Here is a 13,926-nt window from a genome sequence, read left to right as displayed (position 1 = left end):
ACCAGAAGTTGCAAAGATAGTATGGAGAGGAGCCAGTTTCTCCCATGCTTAAATCTTATATAAGTATAGTACAGCATCAAAACCAGGGAAATGACATTTGCGTATATGTTTTATGCCATTTTATCACATGGTAGTTTCATGTAATAGCCACTGCAAACAAGATACAGAACTTTACCCATCATGTCAAAAATTTCCCTCATATTATTTATTTATAGTTACAACCAATCCCTCACTATCCCTACGCCCTGAAAAACACTCATTTTTTTCTATCTCTATAATTATGTTCATGTCAAGAATTTCATATAAGTCATAAATGGAATTATGTAGCATGTGACCTTTTGAGAGTGTGGATTTTTTTCCCATATAACTTAATGCCCTTGAGGTCTCTCTAAGTTGTAGCATGGGACAATAGTTCCTTCCTTTTATTGCTGATGTGTATTCCATGGTTATGGATGAGCCACAGTTTTTTTTTTTCCTCATGCAAAAACATTTTTTAATTTGTACATTTAGTCACTATCATTGTACACTCTAGGCATTCCTAGATTATACCATCTCAGTCTTTATCGTCTATCTTTCCTTGTGGTTTCATATGTGCCCCCAGCCCTCCTCCCTCTATCATTCTCACATTCAGCTTCAATCAGTGTACTTACATTATTGTGCTAGAATCAGTCCTGTTGCACAATCTGTGTCCCTTCAGTTCCAATTACCCAACCTCGACCCTATTTCTATCTCCTGATAACCTCTCTTCTTAACTGAAATTCTCCAAGTTCACTCATTAATGTTAGTTCATATTAGTGAGACTGTACAATATTTGTCCTTTTGTTTCTGGCTAATCTCACTCAGCACAACATCTTCAAGATCCATCCATGTTGTTACATGCTTCATGACTTCTTCTGTCTTACAGCTGCATAATATTCCACTGTGTGTATATACCACAGCTTGCTTAGCCATTTTTCTGTTCATGGACATTTGGGCTGTTTCTGTCTCTTGGCAGTTGTAAATAATGCTGTTATAAACATTGGTGTGCAAATGTCCATTTGTGTCCTTGCCCTCATGTCCTCTGAATAGATACCTAGCAATGGTATTGCTGGATCATATGGCAATTCTATACAGTTTCCTGAGGAACCATCAAACTGCCTTCCACAGTGCTTATACGATTTTACATTCCCACCAACAGTGGATAATTGTATCTCTTTTCTACATTCCTTTCCAGCACTTGTTATTTTCTGTTTTATTGGCAATGGCCATTCTGAGTGTGAGATGATATCTCATTGTGGTTTTGATTTGCATTCCTGTAATAGCCAGGGAAGTTGAGCATCTTTTCATGGGCCGTTTAGTCTTTTGTATTTTCTCTTTAGAAAAGTGTCTGTTCATATCTTTTGCCCATTTTGTAATTGGGTTATTTGTCTTTTTGTTGTTGAATTGAATAGTCTCTTTATATAATCTGAATAGAAGACCCGTATCTGATATGTTGTTTCTAAATATTGTGTCCCATTGTGTTAGGCTGTCTTTTTATTTTCTTGACAAAGTTCTTTGATGCATGAAAGTGTTTAATTTTGAGGAGTTCCCATTTATCTATTTCTTTCTTTAGTGCTCATGCTTTGGGTGTAAGAGCTAGGAAACCACCTGCAATTACAAGTTTTATAAGATATTTCCCTGCACTTTCTTCTAAAAGATTTTTGGTCTTAGTGCTAATGTTTAGGTCTTTGATCCATTTTAGAGTTAATTTTTGTATAGGGTGTGATTTATGGATCCTCTTTCATTCTTTTGCATGTGGATATCTAGTTCCCCAAGTACCATTTATTGAGGAGATGTTCTGTCCCAGGTGAGTTGACTTGAATGCCTTATCAAAGATCAGTTGTCCATAGATGAGAAAGTCTTTATCTGAACACTCTGTTCAATTCCATAGGTCAGTATATCTACCTTTATGTCAGTACCATGCTGTTTTTACCACTGTAGCTTCATAATATGCCTTAAAGTCAGGTAGTGTGAGTCCTCTGACTTTATTTTTCTTTCTCAAGATATTTTTAGCTATTCAGGGCACCCTGCCCTTCCAGATAAATTTAGTTATTGATTTTTCTATTTCTGTATTTCTGCAAAGTAAGTTTTGGGATTTTAATTGGTATTGCATTGAATCTATGAATCAATTTAGGTAGAATTGACATCTTAACTAAATTTAGTCTTCCAGTCCATGAACATGGTATGCCTTTCCGTTTATTTAGGGCTTCAGTGATTTCTTTTAGTAATTATAGTTTTCTTTATATAGGCCTTTTGTATCCTTAGGTAAATTTATTCTAAATATTTTATTCTTTTGGTTGCATTGTAAATAGAAATTTTTTCTTGATTTCCCCCCTCAGGTTGCTCATTACTATTGTATAGAAATACTACAGATTTTTGAGTGTTGATCTTGTAACCTACCACTTTGCTATACTTATTTATTAGTTTTTATTAGTTCTGGTAGTTTTGCTGTGGATTTTTCAGGGTTTTCAACATATATCATCTGTATACAGTAGAGTTTTATTTCTTACTTTCCAATTTTGATGCCTTGTATTTCTTTTTTTTTTGTCTAATTATTCTGGTTAGAATTTCCATACAATGTTGAATCGATGGTGGACATCCTTGTCTTGTCCTAATCTTAGGGGGAAAGTTTTCAGTTTTTCCCCATTGAGGATGATGTTAGCTGTGGATTTTTTATATATTCCCTTTATCATGTTGAGGAAGTTCTCTTCTATTCCTGTCCTTTGAAGTGTTTTCAGCAGGAAAGGATGTTGAATTTTGTCAAATGCCTTTTCTGCATCAAGTGAGATGATCATGTGGTTTTTCTACTTTGATTTGTTGATAATGGTTTATTGCATTAATTGATTTTCTTATATTGAACCATTTTTGCATACCTGGGATAAATCCAAGGTGGTCATGGTGTATAATTCTTTAAATGTGCTGCTGGATTCGATTTGCAAGAATTTTTTTGAGGATTTTTGCATCTAAATACATTAGAGAGATTGGTTTGTAATTTTCTTGTAGTATCTTTGTCTTGCTTTGATATTAGGTTGATGTTGGCATCATAGATTGAGGTAGCCTTCCCTTCTCTTTGATTATTTTTGAAGAGTTTGAGCAAGACTGGTACTAATTCTTTCTTTCTTTCTTTTTTTCTTGCATGGGCAAGCTCCAGGAATAGAACCCACGTCTCTGGCATGGCAAGCGAGAACTCTGCCACTGAGCCACTGTGGCCTGCCCATTAATTCTTTCTTGAATACTTGGTGAAATTCACATGTAAAGCTATGTGGTCCTGGACTTTTCTTTTTTGGGAGCTTGTTCTTTTTTTTTTTTTAAGCTTTAATTAATAAAACCAGTCAACATACAATATGAACATCCTTTTTTTTTTCCCATCACATAGTTGTATATTCATCATCATGATCATTTCTTAGAACATTTTTATCAATTCAGAAAAAGAAACAGAAAACAGAAAAAAAATTTATACATACCATAACCCTTTCCCCTCCCTTTCATTGATTACTAGCATTTCAATCTACTAAATTTATTTTAATGTTTGTTCCCCTGTTATTTATTTATTTTTAATACATATGTTTTACTCATCTGTCCATAAGGTAGATAAAAGAAGCATCAGACACAAGGTTTTCACAATCACACAGTCACATTGCAAAGGCTATATCATTATACAATCACCTTCAGGAAACATGGCTACTGGAACACAGCTCTACATTTTCAGGCAGTTCCCTCCAGCCTTTCTGTTATGCCTTAACTAAAAAGGTCATATTTAATGTGTAAGAATAACCTCTAGGATAACTTCTCGACTCTGTTTGGAATCTCTCAGCCATTGACACTTTATTTTGTCTCATTTCTCTCTTCCCCCTTTTGGTTGAGAACATTTTCTCAATCCCTTGATGCTGAGTCTCAGTTCATTCTAGAGGTTTTCTCAGTCCCTTGATGCTGAGTCCCAGTTCATTCTAGGATTTCTGTCCCATGTTGCCAGGAAGGGTCACACCCTGGGAGTCCTGTCCCAGGTAGAGAGGGGAAGTGCAGTGAGTTTGCTTGTTGTGTTGGCTGGAGAGAGAGGCCACATCTGAGCAAGAAAAGAGGTTCTCTTTGGGGGTTGACTCTTAGGCCTAATTTAGTAGGTTTAGCCGCCTATCCTTTGCAGGGTTAAGTTTCATATGAACAAACCCCAAGATCGGGGGCTCAGCCTATTGCTTTCGTTGTCCCCACTGCTTGTGAGAATATCAAGAATTCTTCACTTTGGGAAGTTGAAATTTCCCCCTTTCTTACCATTCCCCCAAGGGGACTTTGCAAATGCTTTTTTATTCTTTTGGCAGCTTCTTAATGACTGATTCAGTTTCTTTACTTGTGATTGATTTGTTGAGGTCTGTTTCTTCTTGAGTCAATGTTGGTTGTTCATGCCTTTCTAGGAAGTTGTACATTTCATCTACATTGTCTAGTTTATTAGCATAAAGTTGTTCATAGTATCCTCTCATTACCTCCTTTATTTCTGTGGGGTCAGTGGTTATGTCTCCCCTTCCATTTCTGATTTTATTTATTTGCATCCTCTCCTTCTTTTTGTCAACCTTGCTAATAAGGGTCCTTCAATTTTATTGATTTCCTCAAAGAACCCAACTTCTGATTTTGTTGATTGTTTTCATATTCTCAATTTCATTTACTTCTGCTGTAATCTTTGTTATTTCTTTCCTTTTACTTTGGCGTTAGTTTGCTACTGTTTCTCTAGTCCTTCCAGGTAAACAGTTAATTCCTCAATTTTTACTTTTTGTTCTTTTTTGATATAGGCATTTAGGGCAATAAATTTCCCTCTTAGCACTGCCTTTGCTGCATCCCATAAATTTTGATATGTTGTGTTTTCATTTGTGTTTGCCTTGAGATATTTTTCTCTTGTAATTTCTTCCTTGGCCCACTGGTTGTCCCAGTGTGTGTTGTTAAGCCTCTACATATTTGTGAATTTTCTGGCCCTCTGCCTGTTAATTGATTTCCAACTCCATTCCCTTATGATCTGAGAAAGTATTTTGTATGATTTCAGTCTTTTCAAATTTATTGAGACTTGGTTTGTGACCCAGCATATGGTCTATCCTTGAGAATTGAGAATTGCTTTGAGCACTTGTGAAAAAGGTGTATCCTATTGTTGTGGGGTGTAATGTACTATAAATGTCTGTTAAGTCTAGTTTGTTTATTGTCTTATTCAAATTCTCTGTTTCTTTATTGATCCTCTATCTAGCTGTTCTATCCATTGATGAGAGTGGGGAATTGAAGTCTCCAATTATTATGATAGATATGTCTATTTCTCTTTTCAGTGTTTGCCTCATGCATTTTGGAGCGTTCTGGCTCAGTGTATAAATATTTATGATTGTTATGTCTTCCCATTGAATTGTTCCTTTTATTAATATATAGTGTCCTTCTTTGTCTCTTTTGTTTTCCATTTCAAGTCTAATTTGTTGGATATTAGTATAGCTACTCCTGCTCTTTTCTGATTGTTGTTTGCATGAAATATCTTTTCCCAACCTTTCACTTTCAACCTGTTTGTCCTTGGGTCTAAAATGCATCTCTTGTAGGCAGCATATCAATGGGTCCTGGTTTTTAATCCATTCTGCCAGTCTATGTCTTGATTGAGGAGTTTAACCCATTAACATTTTGTGTTATTACTGTACAGGCAGTACTTTCTTCTACCATTTTACCTTTTGGATTTTATATGTCATATTTAATTTTTCTTCTCTTTACCTTTACTGATAGTCTTCATTTCTATACTCTTCTCCACATCTCTCTCTCCTGTCTTCTTATCTGTCTCTATATAGTGCTCCCTTTAGTATTTCTTGCAGAGCTGGTCTATTGGTCACAAATGTTCTCAGTGATTTTTTTTGTCTGAAAATGTTTTAATTTCCCCCTCATTTTTGAAGACAATTTTGGTGGATATAGAATTCGTGGTTGGCAGTTTTTCTTTTTAGAATCTTAAACATATCATACTGCTGTCTTCTCACCTCCATGTTTTCTGCTGAGAAATCTACACAGTCTTATGTATGTGATGGACTGATTTTCTCTTGCTGCTTTCAAAATTCTCTCTTTCTCTTTAGCATCTGACATTTTGATTAGTAAGTGTCTTGGAGTACGTCTGTTTGGATCCATTCTGTTTGGGGTATGCTGCACTCTTGGATCTGTAATTTTAAGTCTTTCATGAGAGTTGGGAAATTTTCAGTGATAATTTCCTCCATTAGTCTTTCTCCTCCTTTTCCCTTCTGTTCTCCTTCTGGGACACCCACAACACGTATATTTGTGCGCTTCATGTTGTCATTCAATTTCCTGGGTCCCTGCTCATATTTTTCCATTTTCTTCCCTATCTTTCCTTTTGCTTGTTGGATTTCAGATGACCTGTCCTCAAGTTCACTAATCCTTTTTTCTGCCTCTTGAAATCTAACATTGTAGGTTTCTGTTGGTTTTTTCATCTTTTCTACTGTGCCTTTCATTCCCATAAGTTCTTTGGTTTGTTTTTTCAGACTTTTGATTTCTTCTTTTTGTTTGCCCATTTCCTTCTTTATATCCTCTCGCAGTTCGTTGATTTGATTTTTGATGGATTTTCCATATCTCTTCCAACATCCTGAATTAGTTGTTTCAACTCCTGTGTCTCATTTGAATTGTTGGTTTGTCCTTTTGACTGGGCCATATCTTCAGTTTTCCTAATATGACTCAGTTATTTTTGCTGGCATCTAAACATTTAATTTCCTTGAATAGTTCATTCTGGAGATCTTTTTCACTCTTTTACCTAAGGCTTTCTTGCTGGATGGCTTTGTTCTCTATCTGTTCATTGACTTTCAGTTCAGCTTATTCTAGCATAGGTTTTGTTTACCGGAACAGAATTTTTCAGTTCATGTTTTCTTGTTTCTTGCCCTGTCTGTATGGAGCCTTATTTTTTCTTTCTTAGGAGGGTCTACTTAGATATTATAGACCCCAATCAGATTTTCCCAGACTAGACTGGCCTCTCAGGAGGAAAGAATCACCTGCATCAGTTTTCCCTGAGGGCGAGACTGAGCAGGTTGACAGACTTTCCTATGAAGCCTGTAGACTCTGTGTTTTTCCTGTCCTCCCCAATATGTGGTGCTTGTTTGTCTGGGAGTTGCACCAGCATAAAGTGATGCAGTACAAAGGTACTTCAGCAGTCTCTCCCTGTTGCTGGTGTGGTTGAGAAAGAGAAGCCATTGTAGGCTGGCTTTAATTGCTTCAGTTTTCCAGTCCCTGGGGTCTGAATTCCTTGAGGGAGGGATTCCACCTGAGCTGGGCCCTTCCTCTCTCTTGGGGAAGGCACAGCCTCCAAGGAATTAACTCCTTTCACCTGACCAGCTTCTTTGTCTTTCAGACAAGCTTAATTCTGCCCTTGCCTGGGGTAGTTGGAGCGTGAGTAGCCTCGCAGTTGTGTTTTATGAGCAGTTAGGCAGTAGAAAGGAAGCAAAAGAAAAAAATCCTTTTCAGAGCAGGACCCCTGTTGTTCAGGTTTATTAGTCAAGAGGTTAAATTGGTACATTGCTCCATATATCTGCAGGTCCTATGTGCCCCTGTCCTCTTTTTTTATAGTCCAGAATTTTTCAAGTATTTTGTGCTGTCCGATCCAAAAAAACCTCTTGGTTTTGTTTGTTTGTTTGTTTGTGTTTTCGTCAACCCAGCTCCCTCTGTGCCAGGGCAAAAAAATAGTAACTAGCTCTTATTCAAGTTCTGTCTGAGCTGGGGTCCTATTTTCAGTAGTCAGAATTTGTTAATTAATTCTAAGGTTGGAGTTTGGTTGAGCTCAGCCCCTGCTGTTAGTAAAGTCTTTCCCCTTTGGGAAGCAGCCTGTGGGTGAGGGGTGCTGGCCTCTGTGTCTTGGGGGACTCACAGTTCTGGGTGGGGTCATAGCTGGTCCAGCTTATCAAGATTGGTGTATACTATGTGTCTGGTTACTGATGTGTCCCCAGCAATTGTTCTATAGTGTTCCTGGCTATTTACTAGCTGCTCTGGAGGACAAACTAAATCCCACACCTCACTATGCCGGCTGTCTTGGATCAATGAAATAATCCACAATTTAACCATTTCGTTTGTTTCCAGTTTTTGGCTATTATGTGAGGCTGCTTTACTTGTAATAGCAAAAAATCTGCATAAGCAATCACATGCAGCTTTCTGTAAGTAGTTCACAAAAACACTGTTTAGATTGGCTTGCAGTTTTCCTTTATTGTAATATTTTGGTCAGGTTTTGACTTCAAGGTTATGCTGGCCTGAGAAAATGAGCTGGGAAGTATTTCTTCTTTTTCTGTTCTCTGGAAGAGCTTGTGTAAGACTGATGTTATTTCTTGTTAAGCATTTGCAAGAATTCCCTAGTGAAGCCTTTGAGCATGGGGTTTTCTTTCAGACAAAGCTTTAAATTTTGGATCTGATTTCCTTAATAGGCATAGGACTATCTTCTTGTGGCAGTTTTGGTAAATTGTGTTTTTCTAGAAATTTGTCCTTTTGTCCATTTCATCTAAATTTTAAAATATTTTGGAGTGAAAAAAATAAAATAGTTCCAAGAATATTAGATTCTTCTGTGTTTTTATTGACTGGAGTATCTTTGATGTCCCCGTTTATACATTTTGTATCTTCTTTTTATATCCTGATCATTCTTACTAGGACTTGATTATTTTCACTAGGTAAGTTAAACCAACTTTTGGCTTTGTTGATCTTCTTTTGTATGTAGATTGTAAATTTCCCTTTAAACTTAGATCCACATGCCCTGTACTTTTTTGACATTAGTATTTGCATTATCATTTAGTTAAAATGTTTTTTTATCTTCTCTAGTTAACAGTTCTTTAACCCAGGAGTTATTTAGATATTGTGGCTTTGTTTCCAAAAATAGGGGATTTTCTAGTTATCTCTTTATTTTTGAGTTCTTGCTTATTCTGTGATCTGAGAACATACTTTTTATGATTTCTGCCTTTTGATATTTGTTGAGACTTACTTTATGGCCCAGCACATGGTCAGTTTTTGTAAATGATTCATACTCTTAAAAAATATATGCATACCCTGCAGTTGTTTGTCAGAATATACTTTACATGTAAGCTCTTATTTGTTGCTTGTGTTGTTCAAATATTATATACCCATACTCATTTTGTTGTCTGCTTGTTCTATTAAATTACTGAGAGGTATGTTAACTCCCCTGTAATATGGATTTGTTTATTTCCCCTTGTATGTTTGCAAAGTTTTTAACTTATATTTTTAATTTCTAGAATTTGCCTCCATTGTTTCAGATTTTCACCCGAAATTCTTCCTCTTGTCTTTCATTTTTTTGAACATTCTAAAAAAAATTTTAATGAAGTTTGTTTTTGAATGCTCTTCTGTTTCCCTTTTGGGTCTGTCATTGTTGTCCACTATTTCTCTTCATTTTTTATCACAGTATCTTGTCTTCTCATAGGTCTGGTTATTGTGATCCTGGATAGATGAAAAATTTAAAGAATTTAAGGAGAATTTAAAGCCTCAAATAATAATATCTTCCTCTATAGTGTATTTATATTTACTTTGGGAAATGGCGAGTGAAACTGGCAGTCACAGATCATTTTGATGGCAAATGCTTTGAAGCTGGACTTCAGGCTTTATGAAGTTCAGACTATTTCTAGTTCCTCTTATTGCTAGTGTATAACATTTCAAAACTCTAATCCAGAATCTCGGAGATTTACCAGATCTTCCTCTTCCTGATGGTCCTTAAACTTTAGTTTTGGACCCTTGAGGCCTAGGAGCCTCTTGAAAGTCCTCTCTGCTAAGTTCTTAGTAGCCTCTTCTGCATTTGGAAGCTGCCCATAAGGGAACCCAATGCTGGGCCTCCTTCATTTTCTGAATCTATAATTTTTTACTATCTAGAAACACATTTGTGTTACGTTTTATCTGGCTTTTCTTAATTGCTCTTATCAAGATTACTTACTCTACTCATATACCTACTTTACCATACTGAAAGTGAAACCTTGATACTTTGTAAAAGTTCCTTTTGGGTTGAGAGCTATTGTCTTATATGATCTGGTTTTCCTTGTCTTCTACTGCCACCCCTCTTTGTTCAAACCATGTTAGCCACTCACCTTTATGCTGTGAGTTACCATGTTCCTGCTTAAGACCTTGTACTTGCTCTTTTCTCTGGAACTCTGTTTCCCCAAATAGCTGAAAAGCTCAGTTTTACTTTCTTCAGGTCTTTGTTAGAAGGTCAACTCATCATTGACACCTATCTGAGCACTAAATGCCTCTTAATGCTTTTTTTTATTTTTCTACATTGCTCTCACTGTCATCTGACATGTTATAATTAGTTTGCAACTATAGCCTAATCTCTTTGAGAACAGGAACATTGTTTTATCCCCTGTTAAATGCCCAGCACCTTAAATTGTCCTGCGTGTAGTAGATGCTCAATTAATGTTTGTTGTTGAATAAGTACATGAGTAATGAATTTATGATGGAATTGATACAAGCACTTTATGAAGCCTGTACTTTTCATGATTAAATGAGTTATTACATATAAAGTGCTAAGAACAGTGCCAGGCATATGGTAAGCACTCAAATGTTATCTTAAAAAATTGTCTCAGGAAAGACCATTTCTCATTACTAGATTATTGTAAGCCTGTTTTTATAAAGCAAACTGTTCTAGTTTGCTAGCTGCCGAAATACAATATACTAGAAATGGGATGGCTTTTAAAAAGGGGAATTTAATAAGTTGCTAGTTTACAGTTCAAAGGCCAAGAAAATGTCCCAATTACAACAAGTCTATAGAAATGTCCAGTCAAAGGCATCCAGGGAAAGATACCTTGGTTCAATAAGGCCAGTGAAGTTCAGGGTTTTTTTTTTTTTTTTTTTTTTTTTTTTTTTTTTAAAGGAAAGACAGAGAGAAGGAAGGAAGGATAGAAGGAAGGAAGGAAGGAGGAAAGGGAAACATTTTCAAACATTTTCCTGTCTTATTGTATTCCGCTTCTCCGCTTTTGTTACATGGGGTGGGGCCGGGAATCGAACCGAGGTCCTCCGGCATAGCAGGCAAGCACCTTGCCCGCTGAGCCACCGCGGCCCGCCCAAGTTCAGGGTTTTTATCGCAAGTGAGAGAAACATGTTTGCACATGGCAAACACAGTTAGTTTCTCTCTCAGCTACAAAGGCATATGTTGAGCAAGGCGTCAACTGCTAGCTTTCTCTCCTGGCTTCCTGTTTCATGAAGCTCCCCAGGAGACATTTTCCTTCTTCATCTCCAAAGTTTGCTGGCTGGTGGACACTGCTTCTCGTGGCCATGTCATTCTGCTTTGCTCTCTCTAAATTGCTCTTTGAATCTCTTTCCTTCTCCAAAATGTTTCATTTTTTATAGGACTTCAGAAATTAATCAAGATCCACCCAAATGCGTGGAGACATGCCTCTACCTAATCCAGTTTAACAACCACTCTTAATTAAATCACATCTCCGGGGAGATGATCTAATTACAGTTTCAAACACAAAACTGAATAGGGATAGAGATTAGAAGAAACAGCTGCCTTTATGAAATGGAATTAGGATTAAAACATGGCTTTTTAAAAAAAATGTAAAACAATTCATCAATGCATTTTGATATTGTGCATCTGTAGAATGAAAATGTTTTGGATTAAGTGGGTTAAATAAAAAACATTTCCAAATTTTTTTTTTTTAAAAAGGGCTTTTCTGGGGGACATGTATCCTTTCAAACCAGCACACAGATCCAGTATTTTTTTTCAGATTACTATTATGATTAACCCCTCACTTTACAGCCCTTTTCCAATGTCTGGGATGGTAAAATGATGCTTAATCCATGAAATTCTCTTTATATAATTGTAATATTTATAGGATAAATTTGTGGGTTCAAGCCAGCTTGTGATTTCCAGGCAGTCAGGGAGTTGTTTTTAATGTAACTTGATGGACAAGAGAGTGATTGAATAGGTATAGTTCCTTTTTAACTTTTACCTCTTAAAGACTGCATTCTGAGAGACTGGCACACCCACAGTCTTATGTAATGCAAATGAAATACAATACTAGGGTGGACCACGGTGGCTCAAAGGCTCGCCACAGTGGCTTAGCAGGCAGAGTTCTTGCCTGCCATACTGGAGACCTGGTTTCGACTCCTGGTGCCTGCCCGTGCCCAAAAAATAAATTAATAAAAAATAAATACTAAGCAGATACTGTCTTCTGTTGAAGAGAACATCAAGATTGATTGACCTGAAGGGTAAGTATTGACCCAAGCAAAAGCTGAAGTCAATGTTTACCCCAAGGGACAATAATTCTTGATGATCAGAGAATATGTAGTTAATCTCAGTATTATTACAAGCTTTCACTAGAAGTATCTGGAAATCTTGTGGCATGAATCTCTTGAGCCTAACTTTCCTTGAGGAAAAACCCAACAACTATTTTTTGAGAGGCTTATAGAAATGTTGTGCAACTGTATCTGTGAAGATGCTGAAAGTTCTTTAAAGTATTTGGATAGATCCATCTTTTCTTTGATTATTTGTACCTTGGATAGCAAAATTCCTTCCTTATGCAGTGTTATTAATTAGCTGCTCTATCCAGGAAATAGATAAACATCAGTTCAGTTAATTTTTGTTCCATACCCATTATGTTGTTTTTAAATCTTGTGTTAGTTTGAAAAGATCTTTGACTTTCAAAGAACACTAAGGATGCACAAAATCTATATGCAACAATACAAGACCACATATGATACTTTATATTTGTGATACTACAGAAACTGTATGTTAGAGTTTTTATGAGAAAAAACTGTAAAAGTTTCATGGAGGAGATGAAATGTGAATAAAATCTTGAATAGGGTATGATAGGCAATCGAGAACGTTTTATAAGTTGATAATCATATTTCCAAAAGCATAAGATTTAACCTATAGGCTTTTAAAATGTGTACATATAATAAATGTTAAATTATGAGAATATTTGAAAAGACAAAAGTGAAAAGAAACCGTACCAGGGACAACTGCCTCTAACATTTTGATATATATCCTTCCAGATTTTTTTCTGTTCATGCATATACTGTTCTGTTCACGCATATAGATGTGTGAATATATGCATAGATATTTGTATGTATGTGAATAAATGCAAAAATGCATTTTTTAAAAAAGGGAGTATACTAAATTGTTTCAAGAAGATTTGCATTTGAATTTTTCACAGTTATCATGAATTTGATAATTTAATTGATCAGTGAGAAATTTGTATGGGTTTTATGATACCTAAAATTTTCTTACCTGAACATATTAGATGCATTTGGTAGAATAAGTAAAATTATTTTTTCTTTTAATGAGTCTTAATTTTTTTTTAGGTGCTGGTTCTTCAGCTCTGAAGAGGCCATTTGAAGATGGCTTGGGGGATGATAAAGATCCCAATAAGAAGATGAAACGAAACTTAAGGAAAAGTAAGTAAAAATCTTTATTCTTAGTTTTCTTTCCAGTGTAATAGATGTGAACAAGAAAGGATTTATAGCCTCAATTAAGAAAATAAAAATCAATAAGTGAGGAATTCAACTGACTTGAATTGGAGCTTTAAGAATAGATTTTAACTGAGAAGTTGCTGATTGAATAACTTTATTTTCTATATCCAAGTTCATTACTTAAAATACCTTATATTGAAAAATTAAAATTAATGTATAGATATAGCAATGCGGATTATTTTACAAAAATAGTATAATAATTTAAAAAGTAATTTGAGGGTGCAGTAGGTGATTCAGTGGTAGAATGCTTGTCTTCTAAGCGGAATACCCGGGTTCGTTTCCCAGACCGTGTACCCCCCCCAAAAAAAAGAGTAACTTTAGAGTTATTTATGAAGGAAAGTTAGTTTGAATCCATCTTTTGTGAAACTCTTTTTTAAAAAAACATGATGATTTATACTAGTCAAACAATGTGTGAGTTAAAGCAGAATGGTTTTCTAGTTAATTTGTGATCATATGCCT

The 13,926-nt window shown here is 35.8% G+C and overlaps 1 protein-coding gene across 7 annotated transcripts in view; it reads left to right on the top strand.

Moving 5' to 3' along the window:
• The window catches only part of STRBP (spermatid perinuclear RNA binding protein), a 76,523-nt gene that overhangs the window by 28,013 nt on the left and 34,584 nt on the right, over window positions 1-13,926 (top strand). For all 7 annotated transcript variants that reach the window (XM_077144206.1, XM_077144201.1, XM_077144207.1 and 4 more), the window contains exon 10: window positions 13,300-13,392. In XM_077144206.1, coding sequence (XP_077000321.1) covers window positions 13,300-13,392 — 93 coding nt within the window. The remainder of the gene's footprint in view (window positions 1-13,299; window positions 13,393-13,926) is intronic.

The sequence above is a fragment of the Tamandua tetradactyla genome, chromosome 2 (assembly GCF_023851605.1).
Source record: "Tamandua tetradactyla isolate mTamTet1 chromosome 2, mTamTet1.pri, whole genome shotgun sequence".
Classification (NCBI taxonomy): Eukaryota; Metazoa; Chordata; class Mammalia; order Pilosa; family Myrmecophagidae; genus Tamandua; species Tamandua tetradactyla.
Note: the sequence above shows the minus strand (reverse complement) of the source record. Positions and strands in the feature narration are given on the sequence as shown.